Genomic DNA, 23,763 nt, shown 5'->3' with positions numbered 1-23,763 from the left:
GCACATTTTGCAATATTCTGAGTAGATAGCCCGGCCATCACAGGCAAGCTATTTTGACACCCACCAAGTGTGGTACTCACCAAAATCCGATTTACTATTAGAAAAGTTTGATTACCTTTGCTGTTCTTCGTCAGAATGCACTCCCAGGACTTCTACTTCAATAACAAATGTTGGTTTGGTTCCAAATAATCCATAGTTATATCCAAATAGCGGCGTTTTGTTCGTGCGTTCAAGACACTATCCGAAGGGTAAAGAAGGGTGACGCGCCCGATGCGTTTCGTGACAAAAAATTTCAAAATATTCCATTACCTTACTTCGAAGCATGTCAAACGCTGTTTAAAATCAAGTTTTATGCGATTTTTCTCGTAAAAAATCGATAATATTCCGACCGGGAGTCGTTGTTTTCGTTCAAAGAGAGAGAAAGTAAACATGGTGTCGGCTCGTGCACGCGCCTCCAGTCTCATTGTCCTCAGATCGACCACTATCCAAATGCGCTACTGTTTTTCAGCCATGGCCTGCAAAGTCACCATTCATCATTCTGGCGCCTTCTGAGAGCCTATGGGAGCGTTAGAAAATGTCACGTTATGCCAGAGATCCCCTGTTTTGGTTAGAGATGATCAAGAAGGCCAAGAAATAGTCAGAGAGAGCGCTTCCTGTTTGGAATCTTCTCAGGTTTTGGCCTGCCAAATGAGTTCTGTTATACTCACAGACACCATTCAAACAGTTTTAGAAACTTTAGGGTGTTTTCTATCCAAATCAAACAATTATATGCATATTCTAGTTACTGGGCAGGAGTAGTAACCAGATTAAATCGGGTACGTTTTTTATCCGGCCGTGCAAATACTGCCCCCTATCCCTAACAGGTTAATCCTAAGGTACCCTAAAATGTAATTAAACTATAATATTTCATACGGAAAGAAGTATGTTCAATAGGAAAGCAAATTTAGCAGGTGCGCGTCCTCTTCGTCGCGCACGCACAGACTGATTTCCAACTCTGACTCCTAGTACTAAAATTCAAAATTCTTCCTCATTTGGGAAGAAACAAGCCTGAAACCTTGAACAAATACTGTTGACATCTAGTGGAAGCCATAGGAATTGCAATCTGGGAGCTGGAACTGTAAGAGCATGGGCTCTCAAAATAAAAATATATTCTGGTTGGTGTATCTTAGAATTTTCACCTACCATATCAATTGTGTTATAGTCTCATACATTATGTTATCATTTCTACAAACTTCAAAGTGTTTTCTATCCAATGGTACCAATTATATGCATATCATGGCTTCTGGGCCTGAGTAACAGGCAGTTTACTTTGGGCACGTCAGTCAGACAGGAAGTGGAGACAAATAAACCCTAGGCTGAAGAAGTTTAACAAACCTCCAAACGAGCTTCAATGCCAAAAATCACTGAAGCTGGAGAGTTATATCTCCCTCTCTAACTTTATGCATCAGCTGTCAGAGCAGCTCACTGTACCTGTACACAGCCAATCTGTAAATAGCAAACCCAACTACCTCATCCCCATATTGTTATTTATCTTCGTGCTCTTTTGCACCCCAGTATCTCTACTTGCACATCATCATCTGCACATCTATCACTCCAGTGTTAATGCTAAATTGTAATTATTTTGCCTCTATGGCCTATTTACTGCCTTACCTCCCTAATCTTCTATTTTTGCACACATTGTACATCGATTTTTCTGTTGTGTTATTGACTGTACATTTGTTTATGTGTAACTCTGTGTTGTTGTTTTTGTCGCACTGCTTTGCTTTATCTTGGCCAGGTTGCAGTTGTAAATGAGAACTTGTTCTCAACTGGCCTACCGTGTTAAATAAATGTGAAATAAAATAAAATAAATAAAACAGCCAAGACAACGTAGGAGTGGCTTTGGGACAAGTCTCTGAATGTCCTTGAGTGGCCCAGCCAGAGCCCGGACTTGAACCCGATCTAATATCTCTGGAGAGACCTGAAAATAGCTGTGCAGCATCGCTCCCCATCTAACCTGACAGAGCTTGAGAGGATCTGCAGAAAAGATTGGGAGAAACTTCCCAAATACAGGTGTGCCAAGCTTGTAGCGTCATACCCAAGAAGACTCAAGGCTGTTGTCACGGATCCCTCTGGAACTTTCATCACGCACACCTGTCCCCTATTCCCACTGATTAGTACTGAAGTGTGCCCTTTAGTTTCCCTTGTCTGTCGATTATTGTTACAATGTCCATTGGTGCGTGTGAGTACCTGTGCTGTGTGTTTTGGGCTTTCATGCCCTTGTGGATTGCGCAGATGATTACGGGTCTCATCCTGTGTGATAATCATTGTGTGTTTGTGTATTTATTCGAGGTACTCCTCGCTCTTTGTTTTGGGTTTCTACCCAGTGTTTTGTTACGTGTTTGTTTGTTTTTTGTCCCCGTGCCTTTACACGGCACGCCGTAATTTGGGTACAATAAAAAAAGACGATTACGCATTCCTGCGTCTGTCTCCCGGATCATTCATACCAACGTGACAGCTGTAATCGCTGGCAAAGATGCTTCATCAAAGTACTGAGTTAAGGGTCTGAATACTTACGTAAATGTGATATTCCTGTTTTTTTTTATTCATTTGCAAACATTTAAAAAAAACTTTTTTTCATTTGGCATTATGGGGTATTGTGTGTAGATTGATGAGGGAATGTAGAGAAAAGAAGGCTGTAATGTAAAATGTGGAAAAAGTCAAAGGGTCTGAATACATTCTGAATGCACTGTAGTATGTACTACAGGCACTGGAGGGTCATGCTCAGTCCTATTATGCAATAAAACATTTTTGAAGTATCTAACATTTCAGTAGCTGTGAAGTAGTATCATCTTGGGTACCTTGCACCTGCCTGCTGATGTACAGATGTGTGTGACAGTATGTAAAAACATGGAAATAATGAGGGACAAATTAACCCAACCCAACAAGTGTTCCAACCTGATGCCTGTCAAAACATCTTAAATAACTCAATACGCACCTATGTTTCATGCACTTAGACATATTCATAGACATTGTATCTGCTGACCTCTGTTGACCCCCTGACCTGTCTGACCATCCACTTCTTGTCTCTGCCTGTGTTCCCACCCTCAGGGGTGTAGTTAGTTGACAAAGCTGTCAGTGCAGGTGCCAGCCTAAGTGGGCTGTGAGGGATGTTGATGGCTGCATGGTTTAGTGGAGGCCTGGCACTCTCTGTGAGGCCAGAGATCAGAACTCCACACCTCCACTCTCTCTTTCTGATCAGTGCTCTCTCTCTCTCTCTTCTATTCTCTGTCTCTCTTTCTCTATACACCCACTGTCTCTCTATCTCTCCCCCCTTCTCTCTGACTGACCAGAACATGTGGCTCCTCTCACCCAGGGTCAACGCTCACTGCTCACTCCTCCAGAACAGAACAAAGAATGTGTGGCCTATCCTCAGTGACGATCTCTATATTCCTCTACCTTCCTCTACCTTCCTCTGTCTTCCTCTACCTTAATCTACCTCCCTCTACCTTAATCTACCTTTCTCTTTCTCCTGTCATTTGTTTTGTCCTCCATCTGTTTTTCTCCTTGATGTGCTGAAACCTCTCCATCAATGTGGTCTCAGTGTGTATGTGTGTCTTAGTGCTTAGTGGGTGTCTTAGTGTTTGTGTGTGTGTCTTTGTGTGTTTGTGTCTTTGTGTGTGCCTTTTTGTGTGTCAGTGTGTTTGTCTCAGTGTGTCTCCTGATCACAGTGAGAGAACATCTGCTTGACAACGGCGGACAGGGACAAACACAGAGGGGGAATTCTAACAGGGCCGCAAACAAAGATACAGAGGGGATCCAGCACTCTGTTAATCCACTGATGCAGCCAGTTAGCTAGGGCTGAATGGATAGGTAAACCCTCCTCCAAACAAATCCTAAACCAGACTAAAGCACTTGACTGGGAAGTCACTTCCAGTCCTTCCTTTGGTGCCATTGGCCGGGCTGTTTGCTCAGCCTTTGTACCAATCACAAATCAAAGCAGCTGCTTCAATGGAGAGATTAGGTCCCAGAAAGAGTGGGGGGTTCTACCTGTAGCCTGGGTTCTTTATTGACATCCACCTGGGTAACATGTTGGCATTGCATTAGACACACACACACACGCACACAAAACAAAAAAGATCGACATTCCAGTCACACTGATACAATAGAGCTGCGATAGCACGCGCGGGAAAACGACCAGAACTTTCACACACACCGAGGGGAGAAACAGAGAGGAGGGGAGAATGAGAGAGCTAGAGAGGGAGAGAGAGAGAGAGAGAGAGAGAGAGCTTGTGCACTTACTTAGGCCTCCCAGATTGTTATGTGCGTAGAGTGATACAAGCAAAACATCATAGTGCATGATACTGTATTATATTGTATGTGTTGGTTGAAGCTCAATGTTAAATTAAAATCTCCCTACCATATCTAAGCCAATATGACACCAATGTCAATGAAAATTTGCACTTGATTGGTGGTACACAACACACTCCTCGCCTCTCATCATGAGCCGTCTGGCCGTTACCGAGAACCACATACCGGCAGTGGTGTAAAGTACTTAAGTAAAAATACTTTAAACTACTACTTAAGTCGTTTTTTGGGGTATCTGTACTTTACTTTACTATTAATCTTTTTGACAACTTTTACTTTTACTCCACTACATTCCTAAAGAAATCTATGTACGTACATTTTCCCTGTCACTCAAAAGTACTTGTTACATTTTGAATGCTTAGCAGGACAGGAAAATTGTCTAATTCACGCACTTATCAAGAGAACATCCCTGATCATCCCTTCTGCCTTTGATCTGGCAGACTCACTAAACACAAATGTTTTATTTGTAAATTATGTCTGAGTGTTATGTCTGTGCCCCTGGCTATCCGTAAATTGAAAAAAAAAAAAAAGAAAATCGTGTCGTCTGGTTTGCATTTTAAATTATGTATACTTTTACTTTGATACTTAAGTAAATTTAAACCAAATACTTTTAGACTTTTACTCAAGTAGTATTTTACTGGGTGACTTTCACTTTTACTTTAGTCATTTTTTTTAAGGTATCTTTACTTTTACTCAAGTGGACAAAATTTCTAGGTGCAACAGTTTTTATTAAATGTATAATTTATTGCTGTCACGTACACATTTACAACCATTAAGAACCAACAACATGATACTTTTGTGTAGCATTTCTCACAATGCTAACATCTTTTTAGCCGAATCTCAGAGTTCTATCTAAAGGGGTCGAGCAACTCGGTTACTCGGCAACAAAACATCTGCTACTGCCAGTCTATAGGAAATGGAGAACAAACCTAGGCTATTGCAGATTTAAGTGATAATGTCAGAGAATTTTATTTATTTCACCTTTATTTAACCAGATAAGCTAGTTGAGAACAAATTCTCATTTGCAACTGCGACCTGGCCAAGATAAAGCATAGCAATTCGACACATACAACAACACAGAGTTACACATGGAATAAACAAAACATACAGTCAATAATACAGTTGAACAAAAGAAAACAAAAAGTCTACATACAGTGAGTGCAAATGAGGTAAGTTAAGGCAATAAATAGGTCATGGTGGCGAAGTACTTACAATATAGCAATTAAACACTGGAATGGTAGATGTGCAGAAGATGAATGTGCAAGTAGAGATACTGGGGTGCAAAGGAGTAAGATAAATAAATAAGTTCAGTATGGGGATGAGGTAGGTAGATAGATGGGCTGTTTACAGATGGGCTATGTACAGGTGCAGTGATCTGTGAGCTGCTCTGACAGCTGGTGCTTAAAGCTAATGAGGGAGATATGAGTCTCCAGCTTCAGAGATTTTTTCAGTTCGTTCCAGTCATTGGCAGCAGAGAACTTGAAGGAAAGACGACCAAAGGAGGAATTGGCTTTGGGGGTAACCAGTGAGATATACCTGCTGGAGCACGTGCTACGAGTGGGTGCTGCTATGGTGACCAGTGAGCTGAGATAAGGCGGGGCTTTACCTAGCAGAGACTTGTCGATAACCTGTTGCCAGTTGGTTTGGTGACGAGTATGAAGCGAGGGCCAACCAACGAGAGCATACAGGTCGCAATGGTGGGTAGTGTATGGGGCTTTGGTGACAAAACGGATGGCACTGTGATAGACTGCATCCAGTGCATTATCACTTTTATACAGCGGGTTACCAACATATTCAAATAATGATTGACATATTTTAATTAAAAATGTTATTTTGATGCATTTATTCATACTATTTCATCCATCCACAAGATATAGTCCCAACACAAATCTAGGGTTCCTACCCAAGCCAGCTGGTCATTCATTCTATTGGTTCGGTTGCCAGAGATGCGACCCAGTCATTTAGTCTTTTTGTTAAGTATCTATGGACGAAACCCAGTCGTTTGTTCTAAATGTTCCATTGCCATACTGGCTGGCAACGTTCTTATCCCTTGCTTGTTAGCTAGCCAACTACGGCTAACTTACAGTCACATCAAACAGTGCAGACATAATAACAATTGTAGCCGCATTTGCATTTGTTTAAGCTGTGCATCAAGGACGTCGTCCCCACAGTGACTGTACGTATACATACCCCAACCAGAAGCCATTGATTACAGGCAACATTCGCACTGAGCTAAAGAGTAGAGCTGCCGCTTTCAAGGAGCGGGACTTATAAGTCTTCTAAGAAATCCCGCTACGCCCAGGGACACACAGCCAAGAGCTGCCCAGACGAGCTAAATAACTGCTATGCTCGCTTTGAGGCAAGTAACACGGAAACATGCATGAGAGCATCAGCTGTTCCGGACAACTGTTTGATCACGCTCTCCACAGCTGATGTGAGTAAGACCTTTAAACAGGTAAACATTCACAAGGCCGCTGGGCCAGATGGATTACCAGGATGTGTACTCTGAGCATGCGCTGACCAACTGGCAAGTGACTTCACTGACATTTTCAACCTCTCCCTGTCCGAGTCTGTAATACCAACATGTTTCAAGCAGACCACCTTAGTCCCTGTGCCCAAGACAATTAAGGTAACCTGCCTAAATGACTACCGACCCGTAGCACTCACGTCTGTAGCCATGAAATGCTTTGAAAGGCTGGTAATGGCTCACATCAACACCATTATCCCAGAAACACTAGACCCACTCCAATTTGCATACCGCACCAACAGATCCACAGATGATGCAATCTCTATTGCACTCCACACTGTCCTTTCCCACCTGGACAAAAGGAACACCTATGTGAGAATGCTATTCATTGACTACAGCTCAGTGTTCAAGTGCCCTCAAAGCTCCTCACTAAGCTAAGGACCCTGGGACTAAACACCTCCCTCTGCAACTGGATCCTGGACTTCCTGATGGGCCGCCCCCAGGTGGTAAGGGTAGGTAACAACACATCCACCACGCTGATCATCAACACGGGGCCCCTCAGGGGTGCGTGCTCAGTCCCCTCCTGTACTGCCCGTTCACTCATGACTGCACGGCCAGGCACGACTCAAACACCATCATTAAGTTTGCTGATGACACAACAGTGGTAGGCCTGATCACCAACAACGATGAGACAGCCTATAGGGAGGAGGTCAGAGACCTGGCTGTGTGGTGCAATGACAACAATCTCTCTCTCAACATGATCAAGACTAAGGAGATAATTGTGGACTTCAGGAAAAGGAGGACCGAGCACGCCCCCATTCTCATCGACGGGGCTGTAGTGGAGCAGGTTGAGAGCTTCAAGTTCCTTGGCGTCCACATCACCAACAAACTAACATGGTCCAAGCACACCAAGACAGTCGTGAAGAGGGCACGACAAAACCTATTTCCCCTCAGGAGACTGAAAAGATTTGTCATGGGTCCTCAGATCCTCAAAAGGTTTTACAGCTGCACCATGGAGAGCATCCTGACGGGTTGCATCAATGCCTGGTATGGCAACTGCTTGGCCTCCAGAGGGTAGTGCGTACCGCCCAGTACATCACCGGAGCCAAGCTTTCTGCCATCCAGGACCTCTATACCAGGCGGTGTCAGAGGAAGGCCCTAAAAATTGGTAAAGACTCCAGCCCCCCTAGTCATAGACTGTTCTCTCTGCTATCGCAAGGCATTCGGGACCAGAGCGCCAAGTCTAGGTCCAAGAGGCTTCTAAACAGCTTCTACCCCCAAGCCATAAGACTCCTGAACAGCTAATCAAATGGCTACCCAGACTATTTGCATTGCCCCGCCCCCCCCCCCACACACACACACACACTGCTGCTACTCTCTGTTATTATCCATACATAGCCACTTTAATAACACTACATACATGTACATAACTACCTCAATTACCTCGACACCGGTGACCCTGCACATTGACACATTGACTCTGTACCGGTGCCCCCTGTATATATAGCCCCGCAATTGTTATTTACTGCTGCTCTTGAATTATTTGTTATTCTTATCTCCTACTTTTTTTAGGTATTTTCCTAACACTGCATTGTTGGTTAAGGCCTTGTAAGTAAGCATTTTACTGTTGTATTTGGCGCATGTGACAAATATAATTTGATTTGATTAGATTTTCTAGTGACAATTATTTGGATGCATCCCTAACCTAACAATGAGCTAATGAGGTGTGATTTCGCCTGGAATACAAAATGCGCTTTCTCATCAGAACATTGTTGTTCAGAGGAGCTAGCCAACAATAACTTCAAACTGTTTGTCTTGTCCCGACTCACTACACTTCATTACTATGGTTCAGCTGGAGAATGAATTTGAATATTGAAACAATGTTGCAAATGCTGAAGAGACAGACAGCAGGGTTTATACAAATCTCTGCGTTTGAAAACAAAATTCTGGTCTAAAAGAAATGTGAGATGTCTAGATGCTTTTTATAGTGGAGATCAAGTTTATAAATTGTCTGACTGGGCTGATGAGACAGTGGACAGTACGCAGTCAAATTGAACAGAGTAAATAGGCATTTTAACGTCATAGATTTAGCCAGTGGTAAATTGTGGAATAGACACTGGCTGGAATGCGGTTTTAGTAAAGCTAGCTATATGGTGGTATTCAAACTGAGGTTAATCAATAAATGCAAACATATATTTTGATTACCTAGGTTTTGTTCTTTTTTTATTTCACCTTTATTTAACCAGGTAGGCCAGTTGAGAACAAGTTCTCATGTACAACTGCGACCTGGCCAAGATAAAGCAAACCAGTGCGACAAAAACAACAACACAGAGTTACATATAAACAAATGTACAGTCAATAACACAATAGAAAAATCTATGTACAGTGTGGGCAAATGTAGAAGATTAGGGAGGTAAGGCAATATATAGGCCATAGAGGCGAAATAATTACAATTTAGCATTAACACTGCAGTGATAGATGTGCAGATGATGATGTGCAAGTAGATACTGAGGTGCAAAAGAGCAAAAAGATAAATAGGTAGTTGGGTGTGCTATTTACAGATTGGCTGTGTACAGGTACAGTGATTGGTAAGCTGCTCTGACAGTGTCACGGGCATCGTAAGGAGTGGACCAAAATGCAGCGGGTAAAGTGCTCATCTTCTTATTTATTAAAGGAAAGACACTTAAACAAAACAAATGACGAAAACAGTCCAATAAGGTGCACAGACTATACTAGGAACAACCACCCACCAACACAAGTGAAAAACGAACACACTTAAATATGGCCTCCAATTAGAGACAACGACAACCAGCTGCCTCTAATTGGAGGTCATTGAAAAACACAACATAGAAATAGAAAACTAGAATAAACATAGAAATAGAAAATATAGAACATAAATCAAAAACCCCGAAACACACAAAACAAACACCCCCTGCCACGCCCTCACCAAACTACAATAACCTCTATGGGCTAGGTGGGACGTTAGCGTGCCTCAAAAATGCTATAACTTCAATTTCTCAAACATATGACTATGTTACACCATTTGAAAGATAAGACTCTCGTTAATCCAACCACATTGTCCAATTTCAAAAAGGCTTTACAGCGAAAGCAAAACATTAGATTATGTCAGGAGAGTACCCAGCCAAAAATAATCACACAGCCATTTTCAAAGCAAGCATATATGTCACAAAAACCCAAACCACAGCTAAATGCAGCACTAACCTTTGATGATCTTCATCGATGACACACCTAGGACATTATGTTATACAATACATGCACAGTCCATCAATCTAAAACATTTGTTACTGAAATTGTATATGGTTATATTATGTAACAAAATAATGGTGCACTAATAAATCTAATATTATTTTATACAAAATGACCTTCTCCCCAATTCTGAAACAAAATCTTCAGTGCGCGCGCAGTAGAATTGGCTCCTTTCCCTATGTTGCTATGCGCATAATAGCAAAATTAACCAGCATATTGGGATTGAGAACAATGTGGTGGAGGCAGCAGCAGCAGAGACGAGGAAACAGCTCTTGTCTTTAGCCTTATTCGGATGGGATTAGTTTTACCGGGGGTGGTCAGGTAATGTAGTTATGTGCACATTATGTGGACAAGCACAAAACACCACATCTGTCATTTTACTCCCGTCCGAATCTGCCGCGTTAGTAATTTGTACATGGCAGGAGAGTAACAATTTCAGCCAGAATAACCTACTGTTTTTTGGCGAATTCCAAGGTCGACATCCTTGTGTTTTGAGAGAAATGTCTTGAGTTTGACCGGTGTTGCTCTGGGTTTGAGCAAGAAAGCAATAACTGATTCAAAAAATTGAATGAAGTGCTGCGCATAGCCTATATATGAAGGGCCTACATGTATCAACATTCACAGTGAATGCGTTAGTTAATATGTTTTGTGCGTATGAATTGAATATGGCCAAATGCATCATTAAAAAATATTATGCCTATTTGTAACCCTTGCTGTTAATAGATCGCAAAGCAGCATACAACTGACCGAAACAAAATGATAAGTTAACTTTCGCATCCATAGCGTTAAAACGCATCTCAAGTGCAAGTGCACAGTTAATCTCACATCTGAAGGCCGGGGGGCATTTAGGAAGTCTACTGGGGATCGCTAAACTATCCTAATGATTATGTTCACACTTCCTCAATTCAAATATTATGGTGGCACTATACCAAAGATGGTTTGGTATGGTTTAGAAACTTGGGAACCAAGTGTCACGTCCTGACCAGTAAAGGGGTTATTTGTTATTATAGTTTGGTCAGGACGTGGCAGGGGGTATTTGTTTAGAGTGTTTCGGGGTTTGTTGGGCTATGTGTTTAGGTAGAGGGGTGTTTGTTTAGAGTGTTCTGGGGTTTTTGGTTATCTTCTATGTTAGTATAGTTCTATGTTCTGGTCTAGTCTTTTTAGTTCTATGTTTAGGGTTATTGGATGGACCTTCAATTGGAGGCAGCTGTTTCCTCGTTGCCTCTGATTGAAGGTCCTATACAGAGGGGTGTTTTTGTAATGGGTTTTGTGGGAAGTTGTTTTTGCACTGCTGTGTGTGTAGCCTGCATTACCGTTCGTTCGTTCGTTCGTTCGTTCGTTCGTTCGTTCGTTCGTTCGTTCGTTTTCTTGTTTTGTTTTGTCAGTGTTCTAATAAATGTTAAAATGAGCACTCAACCCGCTGGACCTTGGTCCATTACATACGACGACCGTTACACCAAGCTCGAGTTATCAGTGTAGCCCTGTTATCGCCTGGACTTGTTGAAATATCTTCCATCATACTGTAACTGTCAATTTATTAGAAAAAAATAAACTAATCCCGTCCGAATTTGCCTTTGGAATAACATACATTCTGGGGTAATAATTACATAACCAACGTTCTCAAGTAATACTAGTCCTGTGCGAATAGGGCTTATCCTAATTGGCTAAGAAAATTGAGGAGAGTGCAAGCCCCAAACAGGCAGAAAAATTATATTGTAATAGAATAGCACCTGTTTGTCTCACACAATATGTCCGCAGCTCTCGCTCCTATTTTTCTTGATCTCCTTCTTATTATTATTACAATTATTTTTATGATCATTATAATAATAAGTAATGTCGTTATCATAGTAGTCTTTGTATAGTATCCTGTATAACCAACATCTAGCTGTAGGCGCAAACAGCGCGTCCTGTTTAGTCTTAATACCGTAACTTACTTAGGCCTATATTTCAATATATAGGCTACTATATCCGTCAATCAATCATTCATTCGATCACACAGGATAGGGGACATTCATGGATTGAAATTCAATCAAGTGTTTTTGACTAATAATTGTAAACATTTCGACCAATCCTCCTTCTGTTTTCTTGACATTTTAATCGAAATGTGTGCTAATCAACCTTGCCAAACTAACAACTCTGCCATTTGACCGTCTTGACTGTATTTACAGCTCCGATCTGGATGCTGGACTAGCCTATCTGTTGGATATTTGTCAACAACCGCTGTGCACGGCCATTCTACTGACACGGCACTAGGGGTGGGGGGAGTGGGCTAATGACCCCCCCAATCCCGGATTATACAAATGTATAGGATGCATAACTCTGCAACGCTTCAGGCTAGAAACAAGCTGTAAAAGGCACAATAAAGACGCCGCTCCAGTGTACATGGGGATATCTTTGTTTAGTATCTATGGCTGACACAGGAGGCTGCTGATGGGAGAACGGCTCATAATAAAGGTAAGAACGGAGCAAATGGAATGGAATCAAACACCTGGAAACCATGTGTTTGATGTATTTGATACAATTCCACTTATTCTGCCCCAGTCATTAACACAAGCCCGTTCGCCCCAATTATGATGCCAACCTCCTGTGATGGCTGAGTTATACAACCTTCAAAAGTCAATGATTTAAAACCATTTTTTAAACTTTGCTTTCAATGTGAATTGTGTCATATTTTACAATGTAAGTCTGTCACAATCAATTGAGCTATTCACCTTCTGAAAACTGCAGACAATAATGTTTGACTATCCATGGTAAATTCTACACATACTTTAATAGTTAGTTCGAAGGAAACAGCCAAAAGGGTTTAAACCAGAAACCCTTGCAATTATATGAGCATACCAGCTGTGCCATTAAGGTCCAGACCTTTTGGCAAATGCGTTTGTTGTGACAAGGTAGGGTTGGTATACAGAAGATAGCCCTATTTGGTAAAAGACAAAGTCCATATTATGACAAGAACAGCTCAAATAAGCAAAGAGAAACAACAGTCAATCATTACTTTAAGACATGAAGGTCAGCCAATACGGAACATTTCTAGAAAGTTTCTTCAAGTGCAGTCGCAAAAACCCTCAAGAGCTATGATGAAACTGCCTCTCATGAGGACCGCCACAGGAAAGGAAGTCCCAGAGTTACCTCTGCTGCAGAGGATAAGTTCATTAGAGTTACCAGCCTAAGAAATTGCAGCCCAAATAAATGCTTCACAGAGTTCAAGTAACAGACACATCTCAACATCAACTGTTCAGAGGAGACTGAGTGAATCAGGCCTTCACTGTCAAATTGCTGCAAAGAAACCACTACTAAAGGACACCAATAAGAATAAGAGACTTGCTTGGGCCAAGAAACATAAGCAATGGACATTAGACTGATGGAAATCTGTCCTTTGGTCTGATGAGTCCAAATTTGAGATTTTTGGTTCCAACCGCTGTCTTTGTGAGACGCAGAGTAGGTGAACGGATGATCTCCGCATGTGTGGTTCCCACCATAAAGCATGGAGGAGGAGGTGTGATGGTGTGAGGGTGCTTTGCCGGTGACACTGTCTGTGATTTCTTTGGAATTCAAAGCACAATTAATCAGCATGGCTACCACAGCATTCTGCAGTGATATGCCATCCCATCTGGCTTGCGCTTAGTGGGACTATCATTTGTTTTTCAACAGGAAAATGACCCAACACACCTCCAGGCTGTGTAAGGGCTATTTGACCAAGAAGGAGAGTGATGGAGTGCTGCATCAGATGACCTGGCCTCCACAATCACCCGACCTCATCCCAATTGAGATGGTTTGGGATGAGTTGGACTGCAGAGTGAAGGAAAAGCAGCCAACACGTGCTCAACATATGTGGGAACTCCTTCAAGACTGTTGGAAAAGCATTCCAGGTGAAGCTGGTTGAGAGAATGCCAAGAGTGTGCAAAGCTGTCATCAAGGCAAAGGGTGGCTACTTTGAAGAATCTAAAATTTAAAACATATTATGATATGTTTAACACTTTTTTGGTTATTACATGATTCCATATGTGTTATTTCATAGTTTTGATGTCTCCACTATTATTCTTCAATGTAGAAAATAGTCAAAATAAAGAAAACCCTTAAAGGAGTAGGTGTGTCCAAACTTTTGACTGGTACTGTATATACACTGCTCAAAAAATAAAGGGAACACTTAAACAACACAATGTAACTCCAAGTCAATCACACTTCTGTGAAATCAAACTGTCCACTTAGGAAGCAACACTGATTGACAATAAATTTCACATGCTGTTGTGCAAATGGAATAGACAACAGGTGGAAATTGTAGGCAATTAGCAAGACACGCCCAATAAAGGAGTGGTTCTGCAGGTGGGGACCACAGACCACTTCTCAGTTCCTATGCTTCCTGGCTGATGTATTGGTCACTTTTGAATGCTGGCGGTGCTTTCACTCTAGTGGTAGCATGAGACGGAGTCTACAACCCACACAAGTGGCTCAGGTAGTGCAGCTCATCCAGGATGGCACATCAATGCGAGCTGTGGCAAGAAGGTTTGCTGTGTCTGTCAGCATAGTGTCCAGAGCATGGAGGCGCTACCAGGAGACAGGCCAGTACATCAGGAGACATGGAGGAGGCCGTAGGAGGGCAACAACCCAGCAGCAGGACCGCTACCTCCGCCTTTGTGCAAGGAGGAGCAGGAGAAGCACTGCCAGAGCCCTGCAAAATGACCTCCAGCAGGCCACAAATGTGCATGTGTCTGCTCAAACGGTCAGAAACAGACTCCATGAGGGTGGTATGAGGGCCCGACGTCCACAGGTGGGGGTTGTGCTTACAGCCCAACACCGTGCAGGACATTTGACATTTGCCAGAGAACACCAAGATTGGCAAATTCGCCACTGGCGCCCTGTGCTCTTCACAGATGAAAGCAGGTTTACACTGAGCACATGTGACAGACGTGACAGAGTCTGGAGACGCCGTGGAGAACGTTCTGCTGCCTGCAACATCCTCCAGCATGACCGGTTTGGCGGTGGGTCAGTCATGGTGTGGGGTGGCATTTCTTTGGGGGGCCGCACAGCCCTCCATGTGCTCGCCAGAGGTAGCCTGACTGCCATTAGGTACCGAGATGAGATCCTCAGACCCCTTGTGAGACCATATGCTGGTGCGGTTGGCCCTGGGTTCCTCCTAATGCAAGACAATGCTAGACCTCATGTGGCTGGAGTGTGTCAGCAGTTCCTGCAAGAGGAAGGCATTGATGCTATGGACTGGCCCGCCCGTTCCCCAGACCTGAATCCAATTGAGCACATCTGGGACATCACGTCTCGCTCCATCCACCAATGCCACGTTGCACCACAGACTGTCCAGGAGTTGGCGGATGCTTTAGTCCAGGTCTGGGAGGAGATCCCTCAGGAGACCATCCGCCACCTCATCAGGAGCATGCCCAGGCATTGTAGGGAGGTCATACAGGCACGTGGAGGCCACACACACTACTGAGCCTCATTTTGACTTGTTTTAAGGACATTACATCAAAGTTGGATCAGCCTGTAGTGTGGTTTTCCACTTTAATTTTGAGTGTGACTCCAAATCCAGACCTCCATGGGTTGATAAATTGGATTTCCATTGATTATTTTTGTGTGATTTTGTTGTCAGCACATTCAACTATGTAAAGAAAAAAGTATTTAATAAGATTATTTCTTTCATTCAGATCTAGGATGTGTTGTTTAAGTGTTCCCTTTATTTTTTTGAGAAGTATATATATATATATATATATATATATATATATATATATATATATATATATATATATATATATATATATATATATATATATATATATGGTCATGGGTCAGACCCCCCTTTGCCTCCAGAACAGCCTGAATGGATTCACCTGGTCAGCAACAATGTTTAGATGCGCTGTGGCAGTCAATCATTGCTCAAGTGCTTTCAAGGGAACTAATGTATGCCAGAAAAACATTCCCCATACCAGTATACCACCACCATGGATCCATGGACTCATGCTGCTTGCGCCAAATCCTGACTTTGCCATCAGCATGATGCAATAGGAACTGGGATTCGTCAGACCAGGCAGTGCTTTTCCACTCCTCAATTGTCCTGTGTTGGTGATGGCGTGCCCACTGGAACCACTTCATCTTGTTTTTAGCTGATAGGAGTGGAACCCAGTGTGGTCGTCTGCTGCAATAGCCCGTCCGTGACAAGGATCAACTAGTTGTGCATTCCGAGATGCCGTTCTTCACACCACTGTTGTACTGTGCCGTTATTTGTCTATTTGTGGCCCGCCTGTTAGTTTGCACGATTTTTGCCATTCTCCTCTGACCTCTCTCATCAACGAGCTGTTTGTATGACTCATGTGTGGTGTCTGTAGGAGTGATTCATTTTTCGTGAATGGGGTGGTGTAAACTAAAAAACAGGTTGTGAGTGTATATCATTATGCTGTATGTATTTTTAGATATAGACCTATTGTAAATATGTATTATTGTAGCTTCACCATAAATACAAATACAAACATAACTAAGTTACATATTCATTTTGCAGAGGTAATGAACTGCCCATTCATCAGAAAGCAATTGATAAAACAGGACCATGCTTGCTAAACACGTGTTTCTGAGCATATGTCAATATTTCACAGGTAAACTAACAGTTATAGAAATAAGGAATGCAGACAGGCTCTATAGACCTGTGAATGTGAATGTGTCCAACACACCACCACCTGTTGTTATGTTGGGTACATGCTGACCACATTTTTTTAAATGAAATATAGATTTTTCTTGATGCTTGATTGAGCAAACAGCTTGCTCAATCAAGCATGATGGTCTTGTAAGTATAAAAGCAAAGCTTGCTTTCATATAATTATTAAAACGTTTGAAAATGTAGTGGAATGGGATTAGTGTGGTGTGTGAAGAATTCAATACTTCATCTTGTATGCGGTACAAATCACATTATTATGGGAGCACCTGAAGGTTTGAATTCTAAGCAACCTGAAAACGATATTGTGTGAAGTACAACAGACCAACATAGCTACTGTAGTAGGTCAAAACTGTGTGCTGCAAAACCTTAATAGAGCATGGGTGAAGTAGGCATTGTGGTGCTCATGTGTATTTCCTTTCTTTTTCGGCTTCAAACTAATGCCTACTTCTCACATAATACATCATTTTTGTTTTTAATATCTATGGGCATGATGAATGTCTTGAAACCTGTAGAATTTAATTTAACAACTTAGGCTTGTATTGTCACAATGCAGAATAAATAATTGATCAGATATTATGCGTAATCCATTGAGGATTTTAATAATTTTTTATTTTTGTTATTTGCAAATTTGCCTATCAAGAGAATCCTTACAGTCACGGCTTAACAGAAATGGAGAAGACGGACAGGTGCATGATAACCAATGTGCTGCTTTGCCAAGTGCTCAGATTTCAAAGACATTTCTAAATAATAGAAGAAGTTTTAAAAAGAGATTTGAGACAATGGAGGGACTTGAATCCTAGATGTCCCCCTCAACATTTATCTTATCCTTATTCCTGACTTCTGAAGTTGTGGGATCTACTTGTGACAGTTGCACATTGAAGCGCTTTGTATTCACACTCTAGATTTACTTTGTTTGAAAATAAATATGTGTTTTGACAACTTCACATCTCACTGGCTTTCATGATACAGTGCCCCTCCCTCCCTTCCCTTCTTCCCTCCTTCCGTGAGAAATCCTCTCCCACTTGCATTCCTTCCAGGTGAATTGAACCTTGTCTTACTGTTAAATGAAGCTGCTCCTCCTCCTCCTTCCCCCCTCCCCCTCCTCCTGCGATGGATTGGGGGCATTAACTTTAGAAAGTAACGTTAGCTCTCAGACTTGTTTTGGTTGGGGGGCCTGAGGCCTCGCTGGCCCAGATAAACTGATCTCTCTGGGGAAGTCTTGATAGAAGACTTAACTCTAACTGACACATACTTTTGTGGAATAATCACCCCTCTCATCCAAATAATTGTGAGTGATAACAGCTCAGGGAACCTCTGAATTGTATCCTTCTCTTCTTTGTTACCTGTTACGTCATGAGATTTACTATGATTTCAACTGAAGGTATGGAGTGATGGCTTGTTGTTCTGAATCAGGATCATATTCATATAGGGCACTAATGTAAAATGAAATTAAGCATTTCTTATAAGTTCAAGTAGTTTCAGTCCATTTTGTGGCTTACATTTTTACATTTTTTGTCATTTAGCGACTTACAGGAGCAATTAGGTTTATATGCCTTGCTCAAGGGCACATCAGCTCGGGGATTTGAACCAGCGACCTTTCTGTTACTGGCCCAACGTAACCGCTAGACTATCTGCCACCTTGTGAATACCCCCCATTCTTGCATAAGTTGATGGCTCATTTCAAAACTGTAAACCAGATGGGTTAGATTTGAGCTTTCAGCCATATCACATGTAACACATGATCAAACTATTATTCTTCAGATCAAGATTGTGTGAACACATGAAGCAATGGGCTCCCAGTCACCCACAGAGGGAATTTACAAGTCTGTAGGATAAGTGACTGTTCAATTCAAGTTGCATTTGTTTTTATCTCATATCAGAATTGTCAGGAAACTACTGTCAGGGGAATTCCAGTTAGAAAGGTACATTTTATTGAAGAGGAATAGTACTTTCCATGCAATCATCATCATCATCTTGAGAACAGTAAACTAAGTTTGAGCAGTACTTTCTTTGTTGATATGATGGCTATCAATCACTCAGTTCATTTAATTGTGTCTTTGTTTTTGTTGTTCTAGGAGCATCTGAGCGTCTCAGGAATGGTCTTGGCTGGGCATGGCTCATCTCAGGTAAGACTTTAGCTACCATGGTTTACTTTGTACATGTGAGCTGCTGTTTTCACATGGGAAGGCTACTGAATTCCCCTCTTTGTTTTCAATGAAGAAATTCTACCACAGCAAGAATATTGTAGATTTTGCATGTGTTGTACTGTAAGGAAGGAATAGAAGACATTCCCTGTCCCTGCAGATTCCCTCTGGTGATTTGATTAGCATTTGAGAAATAGAATATCCTGAAACAATAGACTATTATACAAGATGTGTAAATGATATAGGATGGGGCAATTCCACGAGAACACAACGGAATTGCACCTACTTTTCAACGTCCATCTAACAGTTTCAGTCAGTGCTCAGTGGGTGAGGATAATGGTTACAGTAAATGGAAAGAGAGGGGGCTCATGGATAACTGCCCGGAGAGTTGGCATTAATTGGAGAGAGAGAGGGAGGTGTTGTCCAGAATTTCACACTCTTGCTTTGACCACCAGATGACAGAAAGAGAAAAAAAACTGTTATCAGTTGAACATAAAAGTATGCCAGTGGAAGGCAGGACAGTAGCAAGTGACCCAGCAGTGATTTGTGACTACTACTACTAGCCAATTCAATTGCAGAAATTTTGTAACAGATTTTTCAGAAGTCTGTTACTGATTTGGTATCAGAATTTTAAGTTTTAGTCACTTAATAATGAATTAACAAAATTGATATCAGTAAGAACACTATAACATTTACTTGTTACTTCTGTGAACGTCCATTATCCTCCCTCCTCATGAGGTAGAGAAATTAGAAAATATCTTAAAGATATATGGGTTTTTGGTAACAGAATTTCAATCCACAAGGCAATGTTTCTTAAACTTACAGAAGGCAGAATTGTTTTTCCTTGAAAAATAAACAATTGAATAACCTAATATCCAATAACCTAATTGAATAACCTAATATCCAACGTTTCGATAGACAAGCTGTCTTCATCAGGGTATAATGACAAACACTGTGGGTCACTAGTTTATATAGTGTCAAAGAACTCACACAGGGGTCTGTAATCATGGCCGGGTGTGGCCTGATATCATTGGTTAATTCTTAGATATAAAAATAACATACAAAAAACATGAATGATAGCATACGATCAAAGATACAATTTGGCTACATAGGCCTACAAACATTTACAATGAATAGCAAAATCACAATAATCACAAGAATGGCTTCAGATCAAAGTCTACGTTGAGACCGAAGGGAAAAAGGGTATTTAAATGAAAGATCCAGGCAGCCTCTCATTTTAACAATAAATTGTCGAGTTCACCTCCTCTCCTAGGGAGGGTGATGTGTTCGATGCCGATATAACGTAGGGATGAAATTGAGTGGTTCGCTTCCAAAAAGTGAGCCGCAACTGGGTAAGTCGAGTTCCTGCACCTAATGGTGCTAATGTTTTTCCTAGCAAAACGAAATATAAGTGTTGATATTAGTTGGCAGGGGTCTTTAGTTCAACATTATTGTGTTTTGATGTATTTGTAATGCCTTTAAGACTTTTTCTGGTAGATGTTTTCTAAGACCGCTTTTCCTTCTGTTTGTCAATAAATCAAAGCCTTTGCTTATTCCGAAGTTTTTGTGATGATTATTTTTGAAAAATGTATACAACGCCTTCGGAAAGTATTCAGATTCTTCTAAAATGTATTAAATTTTTGTTTTTTTCTCATCAATCTACACACAATACCCCATAATGACAAAGCAGAACCAGGTTTTTAGAAATGTTTGCTAATTAACCTGGAAATATCACATTTACATAAGTATTCAGACCCTTTACTCAGTACTTTGTTGAAGCACCTTTAGCAGTGATTATAGCCTCGAGCCTGCTTGGGTATGATGCTGCAAGCTTGGCACACCTGTACCCGGAGTGTTTTTCCAATTTTTCTCTGCAGATCCTCTCAAGCTTTGTCAGGTTGGATGGGGAGCATTGCTGCACAGCTATTTTCAGGTCTCTTCAGAGATGTTCGATCGGGTTCAAGTCCGGGCTCTGGCTTGGCCACTCAAGGACATTCAGAGACTTGTCCCGAAGCCACTCTTGCATTGTCTTGGGTGTGTGCTTTGGGTCGTTGTCCTGTTGGAAGGTTGCACCTTCACCCCAGTCTGAGGTCCTGAGTAGGTTTTCATCAAGGATTTCTCTGTAATTTGCTCCGTTCATCTTTGCCTCGATCCTGACCCGTCCCTGTCGTTGAAAAACATCCCCACAGCATGATGCTGCCACCACCATGCTTCACCTTAGGGATGGTGCCAGGTTTCCTCCAGATGTGACGCTTGGCACTCAGGCCAAAGAGTTCAATCTTGGTTTCATCAGACCAGTCTGAGAGTCTTTAGGTGCCTTTTGGCAAACTCCAAGCGGGCTGTCATGTGCCTTGTCCTGAGGAGTGGCTTCCATCAGGCCATACTACCATAAATGCCTGATTGGTGGAGTGCTGCAGAGATGGTTGTCCTTCTGGAAGGTTCTCCCATCTCCACAGAGGAGCTCTGTCAGAGTGACCATCAGGTTCTTGGTTAACTCCCTGACCAAGGCCCTTCTCCCCTGATTGCTCAGTTTGGCCGGGCTGCCAGCTCTAGGAAGTCTTGGTGGTTCCAAACTTCTTCCATTTAAGAATGATGGAGGCCACTGTGTTCTTGGGGACCTTCAATGCTGCAGAATGTTTTTGGTACCCTTCCCCAGATCTGTGCCTCGACAAAATCCTGTCTCGGAACTCTACGGACAATTTCTTCAATCTCATGGCTTGGTTTTTGCTCTGACATGCGCTGTCAACTGTATGCCTGTCCAAATCATGTCCAATCAATTTAATTTACCACAGGTGGACTCCAATCAAGTTGTAAAAACATTTCAAGGATTATCAATGGAAACAGGATGCACCAGCTCAATTTCGAGTCTCATAGTCACTGTGCATCAGGTGTCACTGTTAGTAGATATCAATTTCACATGTCTATGTACTTCTCTGTGAGGTGGTGGGGGCTGTTTGCAAAATGTTGTATTATGAACTGTAAATGGATCAACAACAATATTTCAACACAATCAATCTACCCACTGGTATCTAATTCTCATAACTATACCGGTGCTCCCAAGTGGTGCAGCGGTCTAAGGCACTGCATCTCAGTGCTTGAGGTGTCACTACAGTCCCTGGTTCAAATCCAGACAGTATCACAACCGGCTGTGATTGGGAGTCCTATAGGGCGGCGCACAATTGGCCCAGTGTCGTCCGGGTTTGGCCAGTGTAGGCCGTCATTGTAAATAAGAATTTGTTCTTAACTGGCTTGCCTAGTTAAAGGTTAAATAAATACCAGAACATTTCACATACTCTATTGTTTTTGGTAAATTGATCAATGACAGTACACAGATTCATCAAGGCTGCATTGGAGCCGGTGCCCACCTTGAAGGTAAAGGTCATATGTGAATCTATTAGTGGTCACATATGTTACTGTCATTTTCACTATAACAAATGATCTGATACCAGCACTGTGTCTTTCTTTCTCTACCACCGAAATTCCACAGGCTTGAATTCCTGTAAATGGTGGTCAGGTGGTTTCTCTCCCATCCAGCACTCTCATATCTCTTGATGATTTTAACTTATTTTAAACATTTGATGTTGTACAGCAGCTGTAGAGTATTTTCAATGTGTCAAGGACCATCCACTTAATTGTCCTGAAATTATTTTCACAAAATAATTCACTCAAGTGTCAAACTGATAGACCTCAGTAAACTGAGGCTCATTACATCAGAAACAGACACTTTCCTAGTATCACACCTTTTCCTGAGTCTTTTCCACCAGATGTATCTTGTTCGCGAAGAGGGAGGGTATATGGATGGAGGCACAGCACAGGCACCCAGTGTGTCAGGGCATTCCTCAGTGAAGTGGATCTGCTCAGAGTGACTCGACACTTTTGACATGTGCTAGCACACTTGTGCTCAGATACGTTTCATTTTTGGATTAGCCTCTGTAGCAGCTGCCTCCCCACAGCTGACCGACCGGGGCTCAAGAACAGAGGTGGAGTTCAGGGTGCTGGAACCCCCCACCCCCCACCTGTCCCGCAGCAGCCAGCCTAGGCAGCGGCTACAACTGTACCCTATGGTCCCGTTGACCAGAGAGGGTACAGATGTCTGTTTTCTGTTTCAAGTTCATCTAATAGGCAGTGACAACATGGAACGATTTACGTTTTGTCTGATTTGAGATATTTGTGTGTGTGAGCGATCTGAATCCATGCTTAATGATTACTAGCAATATATGAATTTTGTCTTATACTGCCAATGGCATTACTGAGCGCCCAGTCCACTGTGCCTGACTGTCTCCCTTACTGTCTTCCTTTCTCTGGTTATCTCACTCATGTCTCTGGGATCCAGTGCTCCAGTCAGAGTACTTTCTGTTGTTTAGGGCTTGCACAGCAAAGGCCCCTCTGTGCAGTGAGCCGCTGTTAGCCCCTAGTCCCTAGCTCCAGTCTGGGGCCATGTCATCACGTCAAACAGTCTGCCAGGTTAGCCCCCAGTTTGTCTGTAGCTCGGTTGCTAAATAAAGGAAACATCTGCTCCTCTGCAGCGCTGCTGGCTGCACTAGATCCAGACAGACTGGCCCTGGGCTGGGGGAGGAAGAGCAGCTCGTCGTGCACGTCGCTCAGCTCTGGTTGCTCTGCTGCTGTCTCCCCCTCATTCCGTCTCAGCCCCCAGCACCACCACCACCACCACCACCACCCCCCCAGTCCCTCTGCCCCCCACCATAACAGCTGCAGCCCCCGGATCAATGCAGCTTCAACCATGGAGGGTGTGTTGCAAGGTTTTGCCACAGCTCTCTCTCTCTCTGTCTGTCTCTCTCATTCTCTCTCTCGCTCTCTCTCTATCTCACTTTCTCTCTATCTGTCTCTCTGAGCAAAGATGTGCCTCTGCACATGCATACTAC

The 23,763-nt window shown here is 42.4% G+C and overlaps 1 protein-coding gene across 3 annotated transcripts in view; it reads left to right on the top strand.

Moving 5' to 3' along the window:
* Positions 1–23,763, top strand: part of LOC106561356 (G1/S-specific cyclin-D2) — a 320,077-nt gene that overhangs the window by 175,189 nt on the left and 121,125 nt on the right. For all 3 annotated transcript variants that reach the window (XM_045688353.2, XM_082957331.1, XM_082957330.1), the window contains one exon: positions 18,812–18,862. In XM_045688353.2, coding sequence (XP_045544309.2) covers positions 18,812–18,862 — 51 coding nt within the window. The remainder of the gene's footprint in view (positions 1–18,811; positions 18,863–23,763) is intronic.

This window comes from Salmo salar, chromosome 10 (assembly GCF_965601325.2).
Source record: "Salmo salar chromosome 10, fSalSal1, whole genome shotgun sequence".
In the NCBI taxonomy this organism is placed as follows: Eukaryota; Metazoa; Chordata; class Actinopteri; order Salmoniformes; family Salmonidae; genus Salmo; species Salmo salar.
The sequence above is the reverse complement of the archived record's forward strand: the minus strand, read 5'-3'. Positions and strand labels throughout refer to the sequence as shown.